General features: G+C 52.8%; 3 protein-coding genes and 1 pseudogene across 3 annotated transcripts; 1 reads left to right on the top strand and 3 right to left on the bottom strand.

Annotated features, from left to right (window-relative positions):
* Positions 1–473: 473 nt before the first annotated feature.
* On the bottom strand, positions 474–1,787 carry BLOC1S4 (biogenesis of lysosomal organelles complex 1 subunit 4). The gene has a single exon (XM_059380473.1). The coding sequence runs from the start codon at positions 1,727–1,729 to the stop codon at positions 1,073–1,075; it is 657 nt and encodes a 218-aa protein (XP_059236456.1). The 5' UTR covers positions 1,730–1,787; the 3' UTR covers positions 474–1,072.
* Positions 1,788–3,200: 1,413 nt separating this feature from the next.
* LOC131999250 (small ribosomal subunit protein eS4, X isoform-like) lies at positions 3,201–7,729 on the bottom strand (annotated as a pseudogene).
* A 118-nt stretch (positions 7,730–7,847) lies between these two features.
* On the top strand, positions 7,848–8,292 carry LOC132015048 (MORF4 family-associated protein 1). The gene has a single exon (XM_059395718.1). The coding sequence runs from the start codon at positions 7,873–7,875 to the stop codon at positions 8,254–8,256; it is 384 nt and encodes a 127-aa protein (XP_059251701.1). The 5' UTR covers positions 7,848–7,872; the 3' UTR covers positions 8,257–8,292.
* A 5,079-nt stretch (positions 8,293–13,371) lies between these two features.
* S100P (S100 calcium binding protein P) lies at positions 13,372–16,046 on the bottom strand. Its single transcript, XM_059395724.1, has 2 exons — positions 15,824–16,046; positions 13,372–13,658 (listed from the first exon to the last, which is right to left on the bottom strand). The coding sequence occupies exons 1-2, from the start codon at positions 15,959–15,961 to the stop codon at positions 13,509–13,511; spliced, it is 288 nt and encodes a 95-aa protein (XP_059251707.1). The 5' UTR covers positions 15,962–16,046; the 3' UTR covers positions 13,372–13,508.
* Positions 16,047–24,320: the final 8,274 nt, after the last annotated feature.

Consider the following 24,320-nt stretch of genomic DNA (forward strand, 5'->3'; position numbering starts at 1 on the left):
TGAGCAGAAGGCAGACACTTAACCTACTCAGCCACCCAGGTGCCCCTACATGATCAGACTTATGATACACAGCTATGAGAGAACATGACTACTCCGTTTGCCTCTAAGATCCACGATAAATGACACAAGAGAAACCTAAGCTGGGTGCTCATTTGAGGTCTACTGCCTAGGAACATCAATTAATAACAATAGATTAAGATTCAAATCAAGATCAAAGCCTGCTGCACCTGCAAGACATCTTTAGGATTCCATGCTGTTGGGTGAAAGAACAAAACCAACACCAGTCATTCACACACATGATTTAACTATGGACTTTGAGAGGTGAGAAACAAAATTCTGTGGAATAGTAGCTAAGCTTTTTCACATCCGAAAGGAGTTACTCCCAAGACACTTCTCCTTATCCCTACAATCATGAGCAATATATCTATTTTCAAACAAAAAAAGAAATATGCAAAGTCCTTTCCAGAAGAAAAGCTTTTCCAATAAAATTTAAATTTTTATTAATATTTAAATTATAAACTAAATGTTAGCAACCAGTTACAGACATATTTGCTGTGGGCAAATTAAGATTCGGAATTAATTGCAATAAATCAATCCATCTTCTCAGAAATTGTATGATTTCCTTCGGTTTACAACCCATGATGTGCAAAGTAGAATATAACGTGAAATAACTTACCATCTACCCTAAAAGCTACAGAAAATGGAATCGCTATTAGGATCGAATAATAAGACCGGGACAGTTGCGCAGTTTTTCTTAATATAAAATATAGAAACTCTGAAAAGGTAATACTGTTGGGTGAGCTGTAAAACCCATAAAAACAACAATTCTGCCACAGCGCACAGAGAAACGCCTTCAGGTTCCCCGACGCCCCAAGCAGCCAGCCCTCGGTTCAGCACTGGAGAGAGAAAGCCACACGTCCTTACGGGAGGTCATGCAAACAGTGGGAAACAAGTGTGCCAAAGACAAACACGCCGTCCTCCAACCTCGTGGAGGTCTACCAGCGGCCTCGCCGGCAGACTCAGCAGCCCCGGCCCTCGCAGCCGGCGTTCCCCGGCGGGCCGGCCGGCGGACTCAGATCTGAGGTGTCTCGCTGCAACAGGGAAAGTGGTCTTCGGTCCGAAACAGGACGGGCGGCTCGTAGCCGCTCTGCTGGGGCCTGCCGGAGGGCGCCTTGCTGAACAAGGAGGGCACGCTGATCGTGTGCAGCAGCTTCCTGAAGGCGCTGGGGAAAGCGCCCAGCTCGGCCTCCGCCCTGGCCACCTGCTCCTCCATCCTGGCCACGCGGGCGCCGATCATCCCCACGAAGGCCTCCAGCCGGTCGATCCTGCTGTAGACCCGCCGCATCTCCGCGGCCTTCGCGTAAATGCGAGGCACACCCTCACTGACGACGTGGGAGGAGTCCCCGCGCAGCATGTCCAGCATGCCCACGAACTCGTCCACTCTGGTGAGCAGGTCCTCCAGGCTGGCGTCCAGGGCCTCGACCTCGGGCCGCGCCCCGACTCCCGGCAGCAGGCAGGCGGCGTAGCCCGCGGCGGCGCGGCGCAGCAGCGGCAGATCGCGGCCCGGCGCGCCCAGCTCCGACGCCTCGTCCTCCCACGGCCCCGAGGCGCTGCTGTGGCTCTGGGACACATTGCCGCTGTCCCCGCTCCACGCTGCTCCAGGGAGCTCGGCCTCGTCCTCCGCTGACCCCTCGCGCGGTGGCCCACCACCCGCGGCGCGACCCTCCATGGCCCGCCCCGGCCCGGTTGCCCGCCCGACTTCCGGGCTCCCAGTTCTGCTTCCGGCTCCTGCGCGCGCACGCGCGCGCCCCAGCAACCGGCTTTTGCGCGCTCACGTACACGCACGCGCGCCGGTCTCCGTTTCCAGACCCTGGACGCTCGTCCGCGCGCGACGTGAACAGGGCTAGGTTAAGACGCGTGGGTCCTCACTGTACCTTTCGCGTGGTCACGCAATCAGGTAACCCCCATCGAGATCAAGATACAGAACATGTCAAGGACCCATGAAGAGCTTCCCACTGTCCCTAGTTTCTTCTTGCTGCTCATACCGAAATCAAAGAGAGAAATAAACAGGAGTTCCTCAGAACCTTTCTCTTCTTGATGATTTTGAACGTTCTCATCTTCTTTCCACTTTTTCCCAAACACTTGGTATTGTCAACATTTTCGTTTTTAGCCATTCTAGTGGATGTATAGTGAATGCTAGCTCATCGTGGTTTTAATTGGCATTTCCTGTTCAATAGTGAACTTTAGCACCCTTTTGTATACTTATTGGCCATGTGGATATTCCCTCTTCTGAAGTGCTGGCTCAAGTCTTGCCCGTTTTTATTTTTTATTTTTATTTATTTTTTTAAAAGATTTTATTTATTTATTTGACAGAGATCACAAGTAGGCAGAGAGGCAGGCAGAGAGAGAGAGAGACAGAGAGAGAGGAGGAAGCAGGCTCCCTGCTGAGCAGGGAGCCCAATGCGGGGCTCCATCCCAGGACCCTGAGATCATGACCTGAGCCGAAGGCAGAGGCTTAACCCACTGAGCCACCCAGGTGCCCCATTTTAATTTTTTAAAAAATATTTTATTTAGGGGCGCCTGGGTGGCTCAGTGGTTTGGGCTGCTGCCTTCAGCTCAGGTCATGATGTCAGGGTCCTGGGATCGAGCCCTGCATCGGGCTCTCTGCCCTGCAGGAAGCCTGCTTCCCTCTCTCTCTCTCTCTCTCTCTGCCTGCCTCTCTGCCTACTTGTGATCTCTGTCAAATAAATAAATAAAATCTTAAAAAAATATTTTATTTATTTACTTGTCAGATTACAACCAGGGGGAGTGGCAGGACGAGAGAGAAGCGGTTCCTTGCTGAGCAAGGAGCAATGTGGGACTCGATCCCAGGAGTCTGGGATCATGACCCCAGCTGAATGCAGATACTTAACTGACTGAGCCACCCAGGTGTCCCATCTTGCCGGTTTTTAAATTGAGTTATTTGTCTTTTCCTTATTGATCTATAGACATTCTCAATACAGTTTGAATGTGAATCCTTTATTATCTATATCCCTTTAATAAATTCTAATTCATCAAACCAGGAATGTCTGGAGAGCTAAAGGGGACACTCAGGATACAAGATACAAATCATTGTGTGTGTGTGTGTGTGTGTGTGTGTGTGTGTGCTGTATGATCTTTAATTAGCTATAGTCTTCCAATCAAGTCACCTAGGGACCATTTTACCCACTGCTCTGTTTGGTTGCCAGTCTCTTGTCTCTTTCTGGTGAGGTGGATACCTTTTCCCTGGGGAAAAGAAATCCATGGTTTGTTCCCTTTGCCAATAACAAAAATGTTAAGAGAGTTGAGTGGCAAATCAGTTGCCATTGGCATCTTTCATGTGAACAGTATCTGAAGAACTAGGGTGTCTCTCTCTGCTGGTGACCAGTTCTTCCCAGGTTAGCACTGTGGTCACCCTACACAGTTAGCCAGTGTCGCACTTGTGAAATCAGTAATCTCTCCAGTCGGCCAAATCAATCTTAATGGTGTCATTCACCCTGATGAGGGGCTCAGAACAGCGGATGAAGCAAGCATCATGAGTCACCAGATGAGGGATTTCTTTTGTCCCCACAAAGATCTTCCTCACTTTGCCCAATTTACACTTGACCTTCTCAGGTGTAATCCAATGAACAGCAAAGTGATCCTTGGTGTCATACATCAGATGAAAATTCTCCCCCAGTCTTGTCACTCTGATGATACCCATAAAACTAGTAGGATACATTATATCAGCTTGGATATTGCCATCATTCTTAATAAAATGCTGCACACAGATCTTTACTTCATCTCCTATTAGGGCATACTTAAGTCTGTTCCTTAGGAAAATGATTAAGAGGCAGACATTCTCTCAGCTTATGGGACCAGTAGACAGGTGAGGAGCAAACACACTGGTCAGTTTATCCAGCAGCCAATACTACCTGCTTCAGATAACCTTGGGACCACGAGCTGTGGCTGCACTAGGCAGGAGACGAGCAAGATACAAAATCTTGGGCAAACCATATCACGTAATTATTATGGGACGATAAGGATCGTGAGATGATCTTACAGATCATATGTCCAATGCCCAGTTTAGAGCAGCAGGTGGAAACTGACCTCAGAGATATGTGTTCGAGTTAGCCAGCTTGTCCAAGGCCACAGAACAAGTAACTGGAGGGACTAGGAGCACCTAATGCAGGATGTTTCTGACTTCAAAACCTTTAGCACAAACAACCTCCATTCACTGTCATAATTACTATTACACTATCACCACTTATATCTGCTGGTGCTTTGGTATTTGCAAATCACTTTCCTGCACATCACCTCACTTACATATCTTCCCATCGATGGATATTCACGCTGGGATCACCGGTTTTTACTTAAAGACTGGAATACTGAAGCTCTAATCTGTGGCACTATTGTAAGCAGAGTCCCTCCAAAGTTCAGCTAGTGGGACACTCACTGAACAAGCCTGCAAAGAGACTCCATCCATTCCACAATGGCATACTCTCCGTGCTCAAACATTTTTTTGTTAAATGAATGTTAAAGCTGAATTTTACTGGTCCCCTGCTGTTTTTCAGGTCCTATAGGTGTTAAGGACAGAGACCAGAACCCACTGTCAAGGAACCTCCAATAGACAGAGGCGCTTATATTTTATGAAAGGAGGCCTTATCTCTAAAATATTCCCTAAGGCCCTACTTGTGTCCAGGCTGCCAAGAGGGGCTGAGGACAGAGCCGAATCAGAAGTGGCCCTTTATCTTAGGTTGCTTACAGTCTGGTGAAGATGATGTAGGCAGGTTGGGTCCAAGAACCCAGAGGGGGTTCGGGGGTCCCTGCAGGACCAACTTTGCATGGGACAGAAATCAAACACAGGCCAGAGAAAGTAAAAACAGCTTATTAAATAGTGTGAGAAACAGAATTTAGCAGACAGACTGGGAGACTCAGAAAGGAAAGGAGAATGAGTCTCTTCCTGGCTTGGGTCTAGGGGTTCATATTGGAAAGGGATCTAGGGCAACTATTCCTTCAGGAATCCAGAGTAGGGTCCGATCAAAGGTGAGTGGCCTGTGAGTAATAGGTGTTATTCTATAAATCATTGAAGGTAGGGGTTACTGATGCCAGCCAGCATCTGCCAAGTCTTGTTCAAAGTTAACGTCCTGGGAACATGTTTGGGATCTGGCTCTTCTTAGATGTTATCAGGTATTTGGGGGCCTAGGACAAAAATTCAGAGAATAGGGTGCCTGGGTGGCTCAGTTGTTAAGTTTCTGCCTTCAGCTTAGGTCATGATTTGAGGGTCCTGGGATCAGTCCAGACATCGGGCTCCCTGCTCGGCAGGAAGCCTGCTTCTCCCTCTCCCGCTTCCCCTGCTTGTGCTCTCTCTCTCTTTGTGTCTCTTTGTGTAAAACAAATAAATTCTTTTTAAAAAACCTCAGAGAATGAGTAACTCTCTTGTTTCCCCTTTGAAGTGGGAACATCGCTTTTTTAGTTTAACTGGATGCAGAATACAGAACATAAGTACTTGTGGCCTAAACAGAAACAACAGAGACAGGACCTTTCTAAAATGAGTCCCTTCAGTTACCCTACCTAAAACAGAGAACAAAAACCTACTGACCAGAACAACCCAAGGCAGTGGGAGAAAAATCCACCCAGGACAAAAAGCTGGGAGCAAGGGGTGAGAAAAGAGCAGTTAGAATCCTGGGTTTTTGGCAAGGGAAGTGAGGGCAAAAATGAGCTATTGGGACTTCATCAAGATCAAAAGCTTTGGCACAGCAAAGGAAACAGTTAACAAAATCAAAAGACAACTGACAGAATGGGAGAAGATATTTGCAAACAACATATTAGGTAAAGGGTTAGTATCCAAAATCTATAAAGAGCTTATCAAACTCAACACCCAAAGAACAAATAATCCAATCAAGAAATGTGCAGAGGACATGAACAGACATTTCTGCAAAGAAGACATCCAGATGGCCAACAGACACGTGAAGAGGTGCTCCACATCACTCGGCATCAGGGAAATACAAATCAAAACCACAATGAGATACCACCTCACACCAGTCAGAATGGCTAAAATTAACAAGTCAGGAAATGACAGATGCTGGCGAGGATGCGGAGAAAGGGGAACCCTCCTACACTGTTGGTGGGAATGCAAGCTGGTGCAACAACTCTGGAAAACATCATGGAGGTTCCTCAAAAAGTTGAAAATAGAGCTACCTTATGACCCAGCAATTGCACTACTGGGTATTTACCCTAAATATACAAACATAGTGATCCGGAGGGGCACGTGTACCCAAATGTTTATAGCAGCAATGTCCACAATAGCCAAACTATGGAAAGAACCTAGATGTCCATCAACAGATGAATGGATAAAGAAGATGTGGTATATATATACAATGGAATACTATGCAGCCACCAAAAGAAATAAACTCTTGCCATTTGTGATGACACGGGTGGAACTAGAGGGTATTATGCTTAGCGAAATAAGTCAATTGGAGAAAGACAACTATCACATGATCTCTCTGATATGAGGAAGTGGAGATGCAACACGGGGGGGGGGCGGGAGTTGGGGGCAGGAAGGGAGGGAGACAAACCATAAGAGACTCTTAATCTCACAAAACAAACTGAGGGTTGGTGGGGGAGAGGGTGGTGGGGTTATGGACATTGGGGAGATGTATGTGCTGTGGTGAGTGCTGTGAAGTGTGTAAACCTGGCAATTCACAGACCTGTACCCTTGGAGCTAATAATACATTATATGTTTATAAAAAAATTAAATAAAAAAGAAGAATCCTGGGTTTTTTACTTAAGGGCCCTGTCCCAGAAGAGGAAGTATGTGTGCTCATTAAGATGAGCAACTGTAGGGGCACCTGCCTGGCTTAGTGGGTTGGGCCTCTGCCTTTGGCTGGAGTCATGATCTAGAGGTCCTGGAATCCATCCTCATCCGCCCTGCATCCGGCCCTGCATCAGGCTCTTTCCTGGGCAGGGAGCCTGCTTACCCCTCTCTCTCTGCCTACTTGTGATCTCTGTCTGTCAAATAAATAAATAAAATCTTAAAAAAGAAAAGAAAAGAAAGAGTAGACCCAAATGGCTCAGGTTGAAATTCTGACCATAAGCATGTGTTTTGTTGTTGTTGCTGCTTTTAGGATTTTTAGTTATTTATTTGACAGACAGAGAGATCACAAGCAGGCAGAGAGGCAGGCAGAGAGAGGGGGAAGCAGGCTCCCCGCTGAGCAGAGAGCCCAATGCGGGGCTCCATCTCAGGACCCTTAGACCATGACCTGAGCCACCCAGGCGCCGCCATAAGAGAGGATTTTAGCCAGTTTTTCATCTATCAGCTTTGCTGTGAGGTTAAGTGAATTAAACTAAGCACTTAGAGTAGCGCGTGGCTGGATAGTAAGAGCTGTAAACATCAGCCTGTCTGATTTAAACACTAAGGAGGGAAAATTGCTTTCATTTAAAAAAAAAAAAAAAGTGAAAGTAAAAGCCTGGGATGCCCTCACAGAGGAGGTCAGCGAGGTACAGGGACGATCCCAAAGGCTGATTGGGGGCGGGGCGGGGACGGAAGCTGGGGGCGGTGGGCGTGCGCGCGCCCGCGACAGAGGCCCATCAGTGTGCGCGCGCTCGCCACGGGTCGGTCCCAGTCACCGCCGTAAGGGGGGCCGGGCCACGTCGTGAAAGTGCCGCAAACACCCCCCACCGCCGGCGCCGGCCGGGAGTACCGCTTGTTGGCCGGGTGTAGGTGCGGCATCTGCTCCGGGTTCTTTCCCGGAGCGGCTCTGAGGAGGGAGGCGTAGGTAGTTCGGGAGCACTGTTGACGCGCGGACGGCCGCAGGAACGGTTCATGCCCGCGCCCGTCCCCAGGGGCGCGGGCACGGAGAAGTGGCAGGACAGATGCGGCCCTTGGACATCGTCGAGCTGGCGGAGCCCGAGGAGGTGGAAGTGCTGGAGCCCGAGGAGGACTTCGAGCAGTTCCTCCTGCCCGTCATCAACGAGATGCGCGAGGACATCGCGGCCCTCACGCGGGAGCACGGCAGAGCCTACCTGCGGAACAGAAGCAAGCTGTGGGAGATGGACAATATGCTCATCCAGATCAAAACGCAGGTGGAGGCCTCGGAGGAGAGCGCCCTCAACCATCTGCAGAACCCCGGCGACGGCGTGGACGGCAGGGCGGCCAAGAGATGCGAGAAGGCCGAGGAGAAGGCCAAGGAGATCGCGAAGATGGCAGAGATGCTGGTGGAGCTGGTGCGGCGGATAGAGAGAAGCGAGTCGTCCTGAAGGAGCGCGGGCGGTGAGGCGGGGCGGCGGCGGGGCCTGGTCGTGCCACGGCCAGATTCAGTAGCGTCCTGGGTGGTCGTCCTGCTGCAGCAGTGAAGGTGAAGCTTCAGTCTCACGGAGTCCGAAATTGGGCAGGGGGAGCAAAGTTGAGGTTGAGAGGAAAATGGGTCCATGCTAGCTGGGACAGGTGCTAGAGCAGATAGTGATTTTTTGTGGCTCCTCCTGACTCCGCTGGTAATTAGAGAAACATTAGAATAACTTGGAGTTTGTCTTTGTGAAACTGAAAAGTTACCTCCGGAGGGACAGTTGCTGGAGGTAGAGCCGCCCGGGCACTGAGGAGGGTGGTGGCAGGGATGGGAAGAAAGCTTGGCCATTGAGCAAAATAGGGGCGGGTGAGAACACGGGAAAGAAACAGAGAAATGTGAAGCTGTAGGCCTGGACTAGAAATTTCCAGGTTCTTCCCAGAAGGAGGCGGTGTCAGAGGACTCTGTCTGAAAGAAGTGGCATTCTTGTGGATGGTTCTTTTTTTTTTTTTTTTTTAATTTTTAACACCAGGATGCAGAAATCTGAGACTCAGTGTCTTGATGTTGAATTTCTTCCAGTTCTGCTTTAGGTTCACAGCTGATGGATGCTGGTCACCTGGGCTGACACCACGAGAAAGCTGAAGTAGCTTGTTTATTCTGTTTTTGTATGTTTCTTATCTGCATGCGACAGTCTCCTTCAGGGTCAGTGGTTGTGTAAGCGAGCCAAAAGAGAATTCTTCCCTCGGATGCACAGCAAGCCAGTAAAAGACTGACATGGAGATTTTGCAGTGAGGAAAGGTAGGCTATTTATTGGAGAACAGGGAGCTAAGGCTTCAAGTCCCAAACTGCCCGATGACTTACAGGTGAGGGTTTTTAAGCGCAAAATTTGGTCAGGGGGTGTCTCAGCAGGTGGATGCTGTTGGTGGTTTGGAGGTGAAGTTGTGTTCACAGGCTTACTTAGTTATTCTGGTCCCACAGAGGTCTGTCTGTTCAATTTCAAGAGACTTAGAATTTGAAGAATGTCTTTCTTTCCTTCTTTCTTTCTTTCTTTTTTTTTTTTTTTTAAGATTTTATTTGTCAGAGAGACAGAGTGCACAAGTAGCGGGAGCCACAGGCAGAAGGAGAAGCAGGCTCCCCACTCTACGAGGAGCCCAATGCGGGGTCAGTCCCAGGACCCTGGGGTCATGACTTGAACCAAAGGCAGATGCCTAACTGACGGAGCCACCCAGGCGTCCCCAAAATGTCTTTCTTTTGTTAGAGATTTCATTAGGTACATCTGGTGATTCTGTGGTTAGGATAGTGTTGATCAGTGGCTTGTACACGCCTAAACAAGCTACTTGTCTGGGCGTAAGTTAACGGGCTTGGATCCTTTGTGTTCCTTTGAATGATCAAGTATTCCTGGGTCTTGAGCCTGGGTCTGTGTGTTTCCTGGCCAGTCCAGCTGTGCCCCGGGAAGATAAGACCTCTTAAGTTCAAATCAGACATGTGATCGATAAGTGTTCATTTGCCTTGAAAAAACAAAGATCTGTAGAAAATCTTTTTTCAAATAAAGATGTTGTGCAGAAGACCAAAGCCATTGTGTGTGTTTATCTATAGAAAATCTTTTTTCAAATAAAGATGTTGTGCAGAAGACCAAAGCCAGTGTGTGTGTTAATCCATTTCTTTTGAAATGGACACTCTTCTTTCAGCGCTGCCACCAGCAAGCGGGACCGAGCTGCTTGAAGTTTAGGGTTCTCGTGAGCCTGGAACTGGGAGGGAGAATTGCTTACAGCGGGTGGTGTGGGGACAGGTTAACAGAACTCTCAGCTTTTAACAGAGATGAACTTCAGGCCATCGTCTCGTCTCTGGCCTTGCTTCTCAGCAGCTGCGGTATGTCTAGTCTCTCAGTGGGAATAGAACACGCTTTCTGTCCCACCTGAGGCACCAGGAGCATGAAGGAAAGTCCCGGATAGGGAAGAGCTGGGACAAGTAATTGCACGGCCGTGTGCTTGAGTATCCTGTGGGAGCACAAGGAGGGACTGAGCACTCATGGAAAAGCTCTTTAGAAAAAGCTCTTTAGAGCGAACGACTTGCCCTGAGCATGGAGTACAACCTCTGAGAGTAGAACCCAGTGGGGGCCCCTGGAGCTAGGAACCACGGGAGCTGCAGCCCTGGGGAGACTCTGGAGGACACTGTGGGAGCCGGTGAGAGGGGCAGGCCGAGGAGAGAGGCTTCCTCGGAGTTAATTCATCTGCATTGGCCTGTGCTGATGGATGCTCAAAGCCATAGGACAGGCAGGGTGCGATTTCCAGAATTGTTACACGTGATTTGATTGGAGCAAGCATGTGTTCATGGAGACAAGCTGAGATACATGTCTTGGATGACTGTGTACTTTTATCATAGAGTACCTGGGCACAAAGAGAGTCCTTTACAGAAACTGTTTCTGTCGGTGGAATTCTTGTCCACACTCCTGGCCTTCTGAAGTCTGGAGCAGGAACAGAAATAGTGCCGGGAGCCCTTGAGACCCAGGAGCAGGGGAGTGTTGGGGGTCATGTGTGTAGCGTGGGAGGCTTACTCACTGCCTGCAGTCTGTGTGTCGTTGGGACTTGGGTAAAGTCGAGATTATGGGGGCTGGTGCACATGGGAGTTGAGAGCCTGACCTGGAGCAGGGGAGTAGGGAGGACCCAGTAGGCTTTCCTGGGGCCAAGAGTCAGTGTCTATCTGTGTCAGTCAAGGCGGCTAGGTTAAACTGTGCTAACAGGTCCCCCCAAAGTCTTGGGGCATACAGCCTGCAAGAGTTATTTCTCATTCCTTTTGACATACACCACAGGCCACTTGCTCCACATTCTCTTAATTCAGGGAGTTGGCTGAAGGAGCACCCTTCTTTGAGATATCATGGACCTTGATCAGAAAACTTAGTTGTAAGTTGCTTCACTGATTTAAAAACAAATGTGTTGGTGTAAAACTTGCCATACTTGTGTGGTGTGTGTGTGTGTGTGTCTGTGTGCGCGCGTGCACGCGCATAGGTTTTCCCCTTAATTAACTGACCACAGATTATACTCCTCCATTAGGGTGCATTTCATCTCTTCATTGTCCTAGGGCTCGATGCTAAGCTTCCTTTGTGGTCAGAACCTTAAAGTCTGAATCATTTTGGACCCCTGACTCTAAGGCAGAGCACTGTGGCGACAAGCTGAGCGTCTTCCCTCATGTTTGTTACGCAGTGTTAATGGAGAGGCCTACGGGGCCTTGTGTGCATTTCCTGCTTTAATTCATACATTTGCCCCTAGTCGGATTCTGGATCCGTGGAACTGAACCCAGTTCCAGGTCAGCTAGAAAATTTGAGTCGCCTGCTGTCAGCAGCTCCGAAATCATTTGTCATGGATGAGCCGGTGGTGCCCAGACTCCCCTTGCCGTGAAGTCCAAGATTCTGTGTTCTCTTCCAGAAGGCCCAGGAAATTCTCCAGCGACCACTTGCGTCAGCTGGCTTGTGAGCCTGCCTCTTCACTCATGTTTTGCAATACAACACAGAACAATACTTTTGATTCTTCTGAGAACAGGTTGAGTGTCCCATACCCACATAGCTCACTGAGCCACCTTTTCCAGTGTTGGCTTCCATGTGGCCTAACCAGAGAGGCCTGCTTATGCTGGCTCTTTCAGACAGCACTGCCAGTCCATGCTACTCTCTCTGCTCCTTTGTTTTGCTTCTCACTACCTGACACGTGATTATTAATTTGTGTATTGTCTGACCTTTCCTCTTGGAATGTCAGCCCCCGAAGGCAGGAATTTTGTTTACTGCTACATATCCAGCACAAAGATGAATGCTTGGCTGCCATGTGGCTGGTGCCTAATACTCACTGAATGAGTATCAATTCGATACATACATTACATTTAATTGTGGGGCACCTGGGTGGCTCGGTTGGCCAGCATCAGACACTTGGTCTCGGCTCAGGTCACGAGCTTGAGCCTCATGTCAGGGTCTGCTTGAGATTCTCTCCCTTTCCTTCTCTCTCAAAAATAAATAAATCTTAAAAAAAAAAAAAATGTAGTTGTGTCTGCTTACCGTAAGTGCACATAACTCAAGCCAAAGTTTCTAAGGCAGAAACTTTAGTGTGCTTCTTGATTCATCCCTCTTTCTCAGCAACCCCTTCCTCCTTCCTCATGCTGTCAATGAGGCACATTGATTCTCTGACAAGAGCGTACCCTGGATTCATAGACCCCCCTCCCACCGCCCTAGGCCGCTGGTGCAGCGCTCTCCTAACTGACCCCCCTGCCTGCTGTGGCTTCATGTCTCTCCTGCTCCTTTCCAGTTAGCAGTGGGTGGGCCTATGTCAGGTCCCTGCTGAGAACCATTTTGAAAATTCATTTTACTGGGACGCCTGGGTGGCTCAGTGGGTTAAGCATCTGCCTCCAGCCCAGGTGATCCCAGGGTCTTGGGATTGAGTCCCACATCAGGCTCCCTGCTTAGTGGGGAGTCTGCTTCTCCCCTTGTCTGCCACTCCCCCTGCTTGTGCTCTCTCTCTCTCTCTGACAAATCAATAAAATCTTTAAAAACGAGGAGCATGAGTGGGCGGGATGGGCAGAGGGAGAGGTACAGGCAGACTCCCTGATGAGAGCAGAGCCCCCTGAGATCATAACCTGAGCTGAGGTCAGACTCAACTGACTGAGCCACCCCGTTGCCCCTTGTGTCATTCATTTCTTCTCTATGTGTGTTACTGTGTTTTATAGCCTTTGTGGCCAACCCCCTCCCCCCCAAAAAACCTCAAAGAAACCAAAACCCCCATGCATTTAAGAATGTGACTTGTTTGGACATGGAGGGGCTGGGGTCTGATGAGTGGCTGTCTGGCAGCCTGGGTGGAGGGATGTGTGGCCCGTGTACCTCCGTGGTCTAGGGCAGCATGATGCTTCCTCGGTGCTGAGCCACCCACAAGAGCAGGGATAGGGCCCCACTGGCAGGGGGCAGTAAGGAGGTGGTCCACCTGACCAACTGATCCAAGTCCTTCCCTTCTCTAGCTCCCTACTGGGCAGGAGCAGGAAGTAACAAATCAGAGAACTCACTGTGCTGGGGTGGGGGCACTGAGGGGGTCAAGAAGTAATCCATGTCCACCAGACCAGGAACATTTCACAAACATTTTACTGATCACAGGGGCAGCTGGAGGCCGTGGAGCATAGGGTTCTGGAAGCCAGGGGCTGCTCCCTGCCCACTCCCTACCACCCCCCCCAGGCCGGCTGGGGTTCTGGGCTTGCAGGACATCAGGGGCACCCAGCCTGCTCGAAATACTTGTGGCAGGCAGCCGTGAGTGTGGCCACAAACACGATGAACTCGCTGAAGTCCACCTCGGCGTCCCCGTTGGCGTCCAGGTCTTTGAGCAGTTTGTCCACGGCGTCCCTGTCCCTTTTAGTCTAGAGACAGAGGCCAGGGTCAGTGGGTGAGAGGCCCATGCACCGCTGCCTGGTGGGGGGGTGGGGGAAGGGTGGAGGGACACCGACAGGTTGTGTCACTGGACTCCAGGGGGCCAGGAGCCAGGGTTGGGTTTAGAGCCAATCGGAATTGTGTGGTGCAGCTAGGCAAGTTTGGAAGGGGGTGTCTTTGGACTGTTTAAGATGCTTTAGAAGGGGGGCCACTCCCAGGATGCGTTGCCAGCCTGGTGGGGTCACTTTAGGAGATCACGCCTGTGCCATGCACTGCACACCTGTCCCGGCCACAAGCCTCCAATCCTCAGAATGGGGAAATCCAAGCTGGGGTGAGAGGTGGGGAGGAGGGGTGGGCAGGGGTGCTGAGGCCCCAGGCCTTCTGCGGGAGCTGCCACCATGCCAGTGTGGCGGGGGCAGCCTCACTAGAGACATCTCCCCCCCCGCAGCGCAGCCACCCACACTGGGGCTCCAACAGCCCCCCAAGACGGCAGTTCCCGACTGCAGCAGGAGGTGGGCTTCCCCATCAGCTGGAGGCCTGGGGGCCTATGGCCCTGAGCCCTAGCTTTTATAGGCATCTTGCTGAGGATCCCAGGCTTAGCCACCGGTTCTCAAATTGTGTTCTCGGGTCACCTGCCTTTGCCTCTCCAGTAACCCCCAGCTTTTGGGTTCAAAATCTCCATGGGTTAGACTCAAACTTATCAGAACATCTGCACCATGCCCGATTCCTAAACGGGGCAGGGGCATTCAGTGAGCATCCAGGTTTGAGACTGTTTGCGGTGATATTAAGTTCAAAAGGAAATTAAATTGCATACTTAGAATTTCATACACATTAGCTTTGAGCTTTTGACTGGGGAAAAGGCAGAAAGGGAGAGGGAGAGTGTGCTGGGGGGAGGGGATTTCTTGCCTCCACGTTTCTGTATTTTTACATTTTCTACCACAAACCCATTTATAAGAGACAAAACCAAATGAACTTCATTTAAAGATCTATACCCTCACTGCCTTTACATACTGAAGCGCTCGGTGTGTTTGAAGGTTAAAAATCTTAGGCTTCCATTTTCAAGAATCAGCTCAGGGTAGATCCATTAGAGGGCCGGACCGTGGGGTTTGGTGGGGCCAGGGAGGAGGCGAGAGGGGAAGGGGAGGGGTGGGGAAGAAGGGGAGCTGTAATTGAAGAGCAGAGGGGAAGAGAAGGACAGTCAGGAAAGGGAAGGGAAGGGAAGAGGAGGGGAGGGAGAGAGGGAAGGAGTGGGGCAAGGGTGAGGACCTGGAGGAAGGGAGGGAGAGAAGAAAGGAGGGGGAGAAGGGGAGGGCTGGGTAGAGGAGAGAGGAGGAAGACAAAGGGGAGGGAAAAGGGGAGAGAGGAAGGGCAGGAAAAGAGGGGAGGAGGGAGGGAGGAGGAGAGAAGAGGGAAGGAAGAAGAAGGAGGGAGGAGGGGGGAGTGGAAGGGAGGGGGAAGAGGGGAGGAGGGAGGGGAGGAGGGAGGGGAGGGGAGGGAAAGTGGAGGAAGGAGGAAAGGGGAAGAGGGAGGGAGCGGGAAGGGGACGGAGCCAGAAGAGGCAGCCAGAGGGTCCAGAACCGAGAGGAGCGTAATGGGGAAAGGAGGACCGAGAGGGGAGCCCCTCTGTTTTGAGGTCCCTGAGGAGGTCTCCCTTGGGCAGATCCAGGTCCAGGGGCTCCAGGCAGATAAGTGCCAGGTGGGACCTCCTCCCATCTGTACCCCTGTCAGCCCTGCTAACACCACTTGGGGTGGGGGAGGGATGCTGGGAGGACACAGCCACAGCCGAGCAGAGTGTTCATGGCCAGCAGCCTCGGAGGGGTGCAGTGGTGAGGGAGCAGCAAACCCAGCCTCACCATCCCTACTGCTCAGGTTCAGGTTTGCAAACCACCCCCTACCCCTAGCTCTGCCACTTGGGGCCCTGCTGAGAAAGAATCCTGGTGGCTCTAACTTCATGTGTCAGGGACTGAGCTGGCTACTCCAGTTCCCTGCTCCTAGAGACCTCAGTTCTGAGGGCAACAGATCTGCTCCTTGGGGGGTGGTCTTGCCTTCCAGCTGCTCCTTCTGCAGCCCCTTGGCCCTCTCCTGCCCTCCTTTCTCTGCCCACCAGCCCACCATCCTCCCTGACCCTCCCCCGCCCCAGGCTCGGCACCCTCACCTGCAGGAAGCCCGGGAGCTCCTTCTCCATGAGCACCTTCAGCTCCCCCTTGGTCAGGCTCTGCTTGCTGCCCTCCACACCGGCGTAGCGGGCAAAGACGTCAATGATCATGCCCATGGCTGTCTCCAGTTCGGTCATGGTGCTAGACTTGGACCCACCTTCCTTCTGGGAGCTGGCACGACAGAGGAAACTTTCCCAGGGCAGCTTCTTGGAGCTTTATAAGGCCCAGCCTGGTATTGACTCAGAGGGTGGGATGGATAGCAAGCCCTGCCCCTTCCCGCACCCCGCCCACCCCATGCGCTGCTCAGTTCTCCAGAAATTGTGCGGGCACGACTTCCTGCCTGAAGCCCTCCCCCAGCCCACACCCTTGACGGGTTGGAAGGATGGCAAGCCCTGCCTCTCCCCGCACCCCACCCCACCCCTCTGCGCTGCTCAGTTCCCCAGAAATTGTGCGGGCACGACTTCCTGTCTGAAGCCCTCCCCCAGCCCACACTCTTGACGGGTGGGGTCAGCAGGGAAAGAGGGTGCCTGGCGAATGTTTGTTGAGTGACTAAGGAATGGGTGGAGTGGTCCTGTCCGGCCACATCTGGCGGGCCACATCTGGCGGGCCAGCGGGAGGGAGGTTGCAGAGGGAATGTCGGGCTAAGCAGGGTTTTGCTTCTGTGGCGCTTTGCAGAACACTTCGTGGAGGACAGCCATGCACCTATGTCCCACTCCCCAAACACACAGCAGTGACGGGTCTGGGAGGCAGACACTGCCAGCTAGCGGACCAGATGAAGGGCTGTCCCGTCCCACCCTGCTAGGCCCCCAGAAACCCCTGCATGCTCTCTCCCTGTGCCTTGCAGGGTGGCCCCATGGGTGTAGTGATTTCCAGACCCGAAAGTGGACTCCTCTTTGTTTCCTGATTGTGGATGTTGAGGACTCAGTCTGCAAGAACCACAGGGGCGGGTAGTAGGCTGTGACTGAGCTAGAATGCCCTGGGCACAGAGCTGCCCCTCCCTCAGTCCCCAGAGGTAGCCCCACGGGTGGCCTGGGAGTGGGGGAGGGGCGGCTGTTGCTGGGGATGCCTGCAGGCCCAGGCACCCAGGGAAGCCCTGCACAGAGCCTGCAGATCAGGGTAGAGGGGAGAGGAAGCCAGTTACCCTCAGCGGGCTCAGCCCCAGCCTGGCAGTCCTTTCTGCTTTGGACACACTGCCTTTCCCACGTCTCCTGCAGGGGATCATTTGGGAGCAAGGAAAGGTCAGTCCACTCTGCTACGCTGGACAAGGCCCTCCTAGGATAAGACTCTAGGTTTCCAGTCAGCCAGTGGTGGCTCCCAGAGGGCATCCCGAAGTAAGACATCCTGTTGTGACACTTGGTGAAAAGGAAGGAAGAGTGTTCAGGGCTGTCACAACAGGGCTCATGACTGTCTCAATGGGGGTGGGGGTGGGGGGGCACTGGCTCATCTTGCAACTCAGCAGAGCCGGCCTGGGTGGCCCAGAAGCAGAGCCAGTGGGGGTCAGAGGGTGGGAGGGTATTACTAAGAGGAGGCTGACAGGGTTGGGGGATTCTGGCCACAGGCAAGCCCCGGGCTCACCCTTCAGAGTGGGGGATGAGGAACTTGGGCAGGCATCAAGGGTAGGGAGGTGACTTCCTGACTCTTACAGCCGGGCAGGTGGAAGATAGATGGGCCCAAGGATGAAGCAGGATTGCTGAGCAGCCTGATGAAGGGGGGAGTCAGCCAGACTCCCCTGGCAAGACCTGGCAGGGAAAAGACTCCAGACTGGGGGCCTAGGGGGTGGCCAGCCTGTGCTCTCTAGGGGAGGGCCTCCCAGGAGCTGTGGGGGCAGCGGGGCAGCAGGGCAGGCGGCAGGGAGGAAGCAGTGCAACATCTGCAGGGCTCTGACCCCTGCTGGCACTCTCAAACCTACAGTCACCTTCCTTGCTCAAACACAGATGCTCCCCCAGCTCCCCAGCCCCCGTAAGATTTAGTGATGAGTGTGTGGTTTTTTCCCTCCCAACTTTGTCTTTTCAAACTTGTTACAGAAGTCAAAGTAAGGCCACTCAAAGACCTCTCCTGGTGGAGATCTTTGTAGGGATTAAAAAAAAAGTGGGGGTGCCTCGGTGGCTCAGGGCAGCGTCCCTGGTCCTGTTAGGCTCCCTGCTGAGCGGGTAGTCTGCTTCTCCCTTTCCCTCCCCTTGTTCATTCTCTCTCTCAAATAAATAAAATCTTTAAAAAAAAAGGAGGGGGTTAGATGATCCCAGGTTGAGTGAGCACAGGAGAGAATGCCTGATTAAAGGTCACTAAGATCTTGATGTAGGTAACATGGGGGTAGGCAACTAAATTCCCAGACCAGTTCTTAACTCTTAAACATTTAATAGAAACCTCTGTTAAAAAGGACTCAGTGGGTTAAGAGATCCTGGGATGGAGTCTCCCATTGGGCTTTCTGCCCAGCAGGAAGCCTGCTTACCCCGTCTCTCTGCCTGCCTCTCTGCCTACTTGTGATTTCTCTCTCTCTGTCAAATAAATAAATAAAATCTTAAAAAAAGAAAAAAAAGAAAAACTACCCACAGCCCACTGACTTCAAGTCCTGGAAACAGGCAGAGTGACATTCCTCTAGGGACTCAGCTGTCCCGTTGTTAATGCTTTACTAGAGCAAAAGGCAATCCTTTAGCCAGAGCCCCAGGATCCTGTGAGTCTACCTTAACCTATAAAAATTCCTTTGGAAACTTGCTTTATCTCTGCCCCCCAAGATACATGTTGGCAAACATTCCCCAAGCGTCTGACCCACCGATACCCATCTGAAGGGTCTCATGACTCAGGTTTTATTAGACTACCATGACCTTTTCCCAACAGCAGCTAGTCCCCTCAAAGTCTTGGAAGCCTTGCTTCCAAAATTCCTTAGAGACTTATGCTCTCACTAACCACCTCCCAACTTGAAAGTATATAATGGGTCCTCATGACCCCAGTGCAATTTGTTCTGCCTGTGGGTCGGTCCTGTCCTCCTGATTTAAAGATTTTTTAATTTATTTATTTGACAGAGAGAGATCACAGGTAGGCAGAGAGAGAGAGAGGAGGAAGCAGGCTCCCCACGGAGCAGAGAGCCAGATGCGGGCCAATCCCAGGACCCTGGGATCATGACCTGAGCCGAAGGCAGAGGCTTTAACCCACTGAGCCATCCAGGTGCCCCATGTCCTCCTGATTTAATAAAACCATTTTGCACTGAACATGTGTCAAGAGTTTTTTCTTGGCTGTCGGCTTCAAACCCTAACATTTCCTATATCAAAATCACAGGCCCAAATTGGTGTCACTGGCCGAGTCCACAACCTGGCCCTTCATAGCTAATCTAGCTACAGTTCCAACCGCCCCCAGAAACCCTAGTCCTAGCCCGTCAGGAATGCTCTGAGCAGCCCAATAAAGGAGCTGGGCTGTCGTCTAACTGGCACGAGACCCCTTGTCCTCCTCCTCCCAAAGTCAAGTGTGCTCATCTAGAAGAACCTTTACTTTTGCTAATAACATCTCCCTGTACCCTCTTTCGTAGGAAGACCTTTCATTTTGCACAGCTCCTGGGAGCTCCCCTCAGCTGGCTTGCTACCTAGGTGCTGTCTGGTTCCTGAATCATTTAACAAAGCCAGTTTGAGCTTCAAATGCACTGGGTTGGATTTTGTTTTTTAACCCTGCATTTATCTGGAAAGGTGAATTCCCAAAAGGAGATGGTGAGTTGCATCATGCAGAAACCCCCTTCTGACCCTGACCAGGTCAGGGTGATTTTTCTTCCCAGCCTCCAGACCCTACGCGCCCTAAGATCCCTGGTGCCTGGGCCTCCTTTACAGCATGGGGATTCGGTGGTGGAGGAGGGTAACAGGAATATCAGCAAGGAAGCAGACACCCAGGGGTTATGGATCTGGGAGACTGCGTCTGTGTGGGGCCAGCCCCCAGCTTGCTGGGAAGGGACAAGCAGGTCTCTTCTGAGCCTCTGAGCCAGCTGAGCTGGGAGAGAAAAGCGTTCCTGCCTCAGCACAAATCCCCACCCACCACCCCCATGCCCTTCTCATGCTCCCCCATAATCTGCTGACAGTGGGGAAGGGTACTGGGTCGCCAGCCACCATCCACGGCCAGCCACCCACAGTTCACCACCCGGCAGGCTGGGCCAGACCTCTGCATGCATGTGGGCCCTCCCGCGTCCAGCACCGGAGGCCAGAAGAAGTGGAATTACGACTTTCCTACACGCCATGCAGGGCAAAGAGGAACCACCGAAAGACCAAGGGGCCCAGGTAACCATCACCAGGAAGCCGCCAGAAGCCCAGGACATTGCCCCAGTTCTAAGGCGGATGGGCAGTCAGGAAATGTCTCTGTGGGCTAGGGAGCTTTGGGTTGGGGAAGGCAAGGCGTGGTCTGCGGGTGGGAACAGTTTGCTAGACTCTGGAAGTCTGGATCACTCTGAGAAGGACGTCTGTGCTCAGCAAACACGACCAAGGCCCCTCCTGTGTGGCCCCAGGTCAGCACAGACCAGCCAGGCACAGGCCCCAGACCAAACCATGTTGGTGCAATGAGTTCTTCTGAGCAAACCCCTCACCCAAACCCGGGCCCTAGCCCCGGGAGGCAAACCCTGACCTCTGGAGTGCCTGGCCAGACAGGGGCCTTTGAGGGAGAGGCAGAGAGCACAGGGGCAAGGGGCCCCGGGCCAGGGAGCAGCCCGATGAGGAAGGGAAGTCTGCAGGTGGGACCAGAGGGAAGGGGAGTGCAACAAAGAACAGAGGCAGGAAGAACTGTGGCTCTGGAGAGCTGGGAAGTTTGTGGGGGGTGGTTGGAGGTTGGAGGGGCAGGAAAGGCTCTGCAGGCCCACCTCCCTGGGAGCTTGTCTCACAGCCCTTCAGGCACCGCAGAATTCCTGAGGGACTATAAAGGCCAGCTGTCAGGGCCCCACTTCCCCAGAGCTGCACTGGCCCAAAGCTTCCCAGCTGACCCTGCCCAGCAGCCGGCTGGAGACCACTGGTCCGGAGGGTTTTCCGCTGGGAAGAGACATGGTCGGATTTACCTTTTAGGCGACCCCAGCTGCTACAGTCAGATGAGGAGGGTGAGGCTGGAGGCAGGGAGGCGGGGGAGGAGGCTGCAGAGTAAGGAACCCTCCAGGCACACAGGCTCAGGGGTCCTACAGCCGTAGCCCAAAGCACACCTGGGGATGGGTGAAGGCCTCAACAGGGTGCAGAGATGAGAAGGAAGATGCTGGCCTCACCATCTGATCCATGCTTTGTAGAAGGGGAAATTGAGGCTTAGGGCGAGGACATGGGTGAGCAACCCCAGGTCCCCCTCCACTCTCATTGTTCAAACAGCTCCCAGGCTGAACTGTTTTGTCCTTGGTGATGTATCTGACAAATATTTGCTGAGGGAGGAGGTTGAGAGAGTGGAAGAAATGAGTTATTGTTTTGTTTTGTTTTGTTAAGATTTTGTTTCTTTGACAGAGAGAGATTGAGAGAGAGGGAACAAAAGCAGGGGGAGTGAGAGAGGGAGAAGCAGGCTTCCCCTTGAGCAGGAAGCCTGATGTGGGGCTAGATCCCAGGACCCAGGGATCATAACCTGAGCCGAAGGCACACACTTAAGGGCTGAGTCACCCAAGCGCCCCATGGAGGAAATGAGTTTCTCAGGAACCCCAGGTGTCAGGGGTCCTGTACCACATAGCTGTGGGGGCAGGGGCCTGGTCTCAAGCCTAGGCACGTGGCTCCTGGGGAAGGCGGTGACCAGCCCTGCGCCCCGGGCAGCTGCCTATAAACCCCCTTCTCCAGTCCAGAAAGCCAAACTCCATCTGCTATCCCTGCTTGCCTTCTTCTGAAGCCTGGAAGTGATGCCTGGAGCAGCGGCAGCCATGCTGCCACCACGTGGATGAGGTTAGAACGGGTTCTTGGTGCTTGTTTTGTGGAGCTGCTGTGACCCACAACCACAGACAATAGAAACTGCCACTCTCACAGATCTGCGAGCCCAAAATCAAGGTGTGAGCAGGGCTGCTCCTTCTTGGGGCCTCTGAGGGAGACCATTGCCTGCCTCTTGCCTGGCTTTTGGCGACGGCTTGAAATCCTTGGCTTTCCTGGGTGTGCAGCCACCGAACCCTGCTCCTGCCTGTGTTAAATGCTGCCAAAGGGTCTTGATGGAGAGAAAAAATCCCACCCTCCTGGCCATCTCCGAGTGCCTGGAGACCCACAGCCTCCAGATCGGGGCATAGAGGGCTCCCCTCTGGTCTCCTCCAGAGCCACGCCTTAGGAAACTTGGCTGTTTTCTTCTGCGAGTCAAGACTTGCAGGTGATAGGTATGGGAAAACCCGTGACAGTCTGCTCAGAATCAAAGTCTAGGCTGGCGGTGGCAGAGGGGACTAGGGTCACGTTTCCATGTCTTCAAACCCAGGCCTGGCTGACTCAAATTAATGTGTTCATGTCCTTCAGATGGCTCTCCCAGGACCCCCTGATGCTAGTGTGAATTTTGCCCCGTGATCTGTCTTAAGCAGAAGCACTGGGGGTTCTGGGACATGTGTGAGGGGCGGCAGGAACCTGGCTCCCGCCCATGGCGAGGGGCTGCCTGGGGCAGGGCACCTGGGGCCTACCTGGCCTTGACCTTGCCGGGCCGCTGACCTGCTCAGTGACTCTGGTGAGTCCCTTCTCCTTTCAGGACTACTTTTCTCACCTGTAAAATGAGGGGTGCAGATTAGACCCGCTCCAGGACTCTGAGCTCCCGAATCTCATGTTCTCAGCCAAGGTGCCTGTTACCCTTGGGGTACAGTGTGTGCTGAGGGTACTCAGACCACCAGGATTTACAAAGTGTTTCTCTTGGGATGGAGAAACTCACAGAAATGTTCAAACTAAAGCAGGAGCCTTGTGGTGAACACCTGTGGTTTCCAACCCTGGGGCCCATTCAGCCTGTCCTAGTAGCCCCGCCAGCCAGCTGTGGGGTCGCGCCCCCTGACCCGTGTGAGCTGGGCTCCAGTCCCCTCCTCTAGCTGGGTCCTGAGTGACCACAGGGGAGTGCTGGTTTGAGCACACCAGGAAAAAGGAGCTGAGAGTCGGAGGAGGCTGTGATCTCACTGATGTGCCAGGGCACTTGAATCCGTAAGCCCTGCATTTCCAGGCTGTCTGTCCCCCACCCAGCACTTCCTAGCCCCACAGAGCTGAGTGTCCAGTTCTGGGCCAAGTCCTCTGGTGTGGGGTGGGGGAGCTGAGGCCTGGGTCAGACCGGGCTGGGTTTAAGTCTCAGGGAGAACGTTGCTGGGGGTTCCCAGCACACCCCTCTGTCCTCCAGCAAGCACTAGTGTTCCGTGCATGGGCACTGCAGGGGATCACATGAATGCCTGTTCTGTGTCTCATTGTGCCTTTCCCCTCTGTTAACCTGCCAACGGGTGAACCGCATTCCTGGACTGAGGCTGAGCACCTGGGAGGCCCCATGGTCTACTGAGCACAGCCGTCACCAAGGGCTGCCCTCCCGTGGGCAGAAGGGACGGTACGGATCTGCTGATGTGCTCTACACTGACACACTCTGCAGTGAACTCCAGACTGACCGTGGCACCTCTGGGTCGGTCCAGGGCTGACCTGCCTGCACATCTCACCAGCACAAGGCACCTGCTGGGTAGCATTCAGGGCAGGTCACAGCCTGAGCCTGCTGAATGCTGAATGATAAAGCCTCTGGACTGTCGGCAGAGGGCTGCCCAGGGGCTGGGGGTAGTGGAGTGGTGGTGAGCTCAGCACCACCACCAGGAACCAGGTGAGTGGCTGTTCCACCAGAAAGCCACAACCCTGCCATCTTGTGGTGGCTTTTCAGGTCACCTTCCCAGGAAAGCTGTAGGGAGAAAGGGCCTCTGGATCATCGTTCATAAACCCATTCTCACCCAACACAGAATTTCAGAATCACGTATATTGCTCCAGGAGGGGTCAGGGGGATAGGGCACAGTGACCTGGGGTACAAGGCCATGGAGGGGTCGGTGGTCCCAAGCACATGGAGTTCAGGACTCTCAGGGAGAAGCAGGGAGGCTGCTGGGGAAGGGGCATGTGGACTGTGGTTGGGGTGTTCCCCAAGGAAATGTTCCAGAAATGGAATGTCAGTGCTGATGCACTTCTTGCTGCTGGCCTGAGAAAGAACCGCAGGGAAGCTTACATTAACTCAACCAGAGGCTGGAGAACAGGAGAGAAGCACGGACCTGCCTATGAGAGCCAGAGGGGTAAGGGCCATGGTGTGCCCTGGGGGTCCCCGCAGCAGGTGCCTCTCTTCATGTCACCCATCATCAAAGAAAAGAGACCTTTCGTGAGCCACTCCCCAGTCACCTCATTCCTCTGCTCTGCTCCACAGCAGAATTCCTTCACAGCGCTCCCGTTCTTGCTCTCCATTCTTACCCCCTTTAAGTGTCCTACTCAGGGGCGCCTGGGTGGCTCAGTGGGTTAAGCCGCTGCCTTCGGCTCAGGTCATGATCTCAGGGTCCTGGGATCGAGTCCCGCATCGGGCTCTCTGCTCAGCGGGGAGCCTGCTTCCCTCTCTCTCTCT

This window comes from Mustela nigripes, chromosome 1 (genome assembly GCF_022355385.1).
Source record: "Mustela nigripes isolate SB6536 chromosome 1, MUSNIG.SB6536, whole genome shotgun sequence".
NCBI lineage: Eukaryota > Metazoa > Chordata > Mammalia > Carnivora > Mustelidae > Mustela > Mustela nigripes.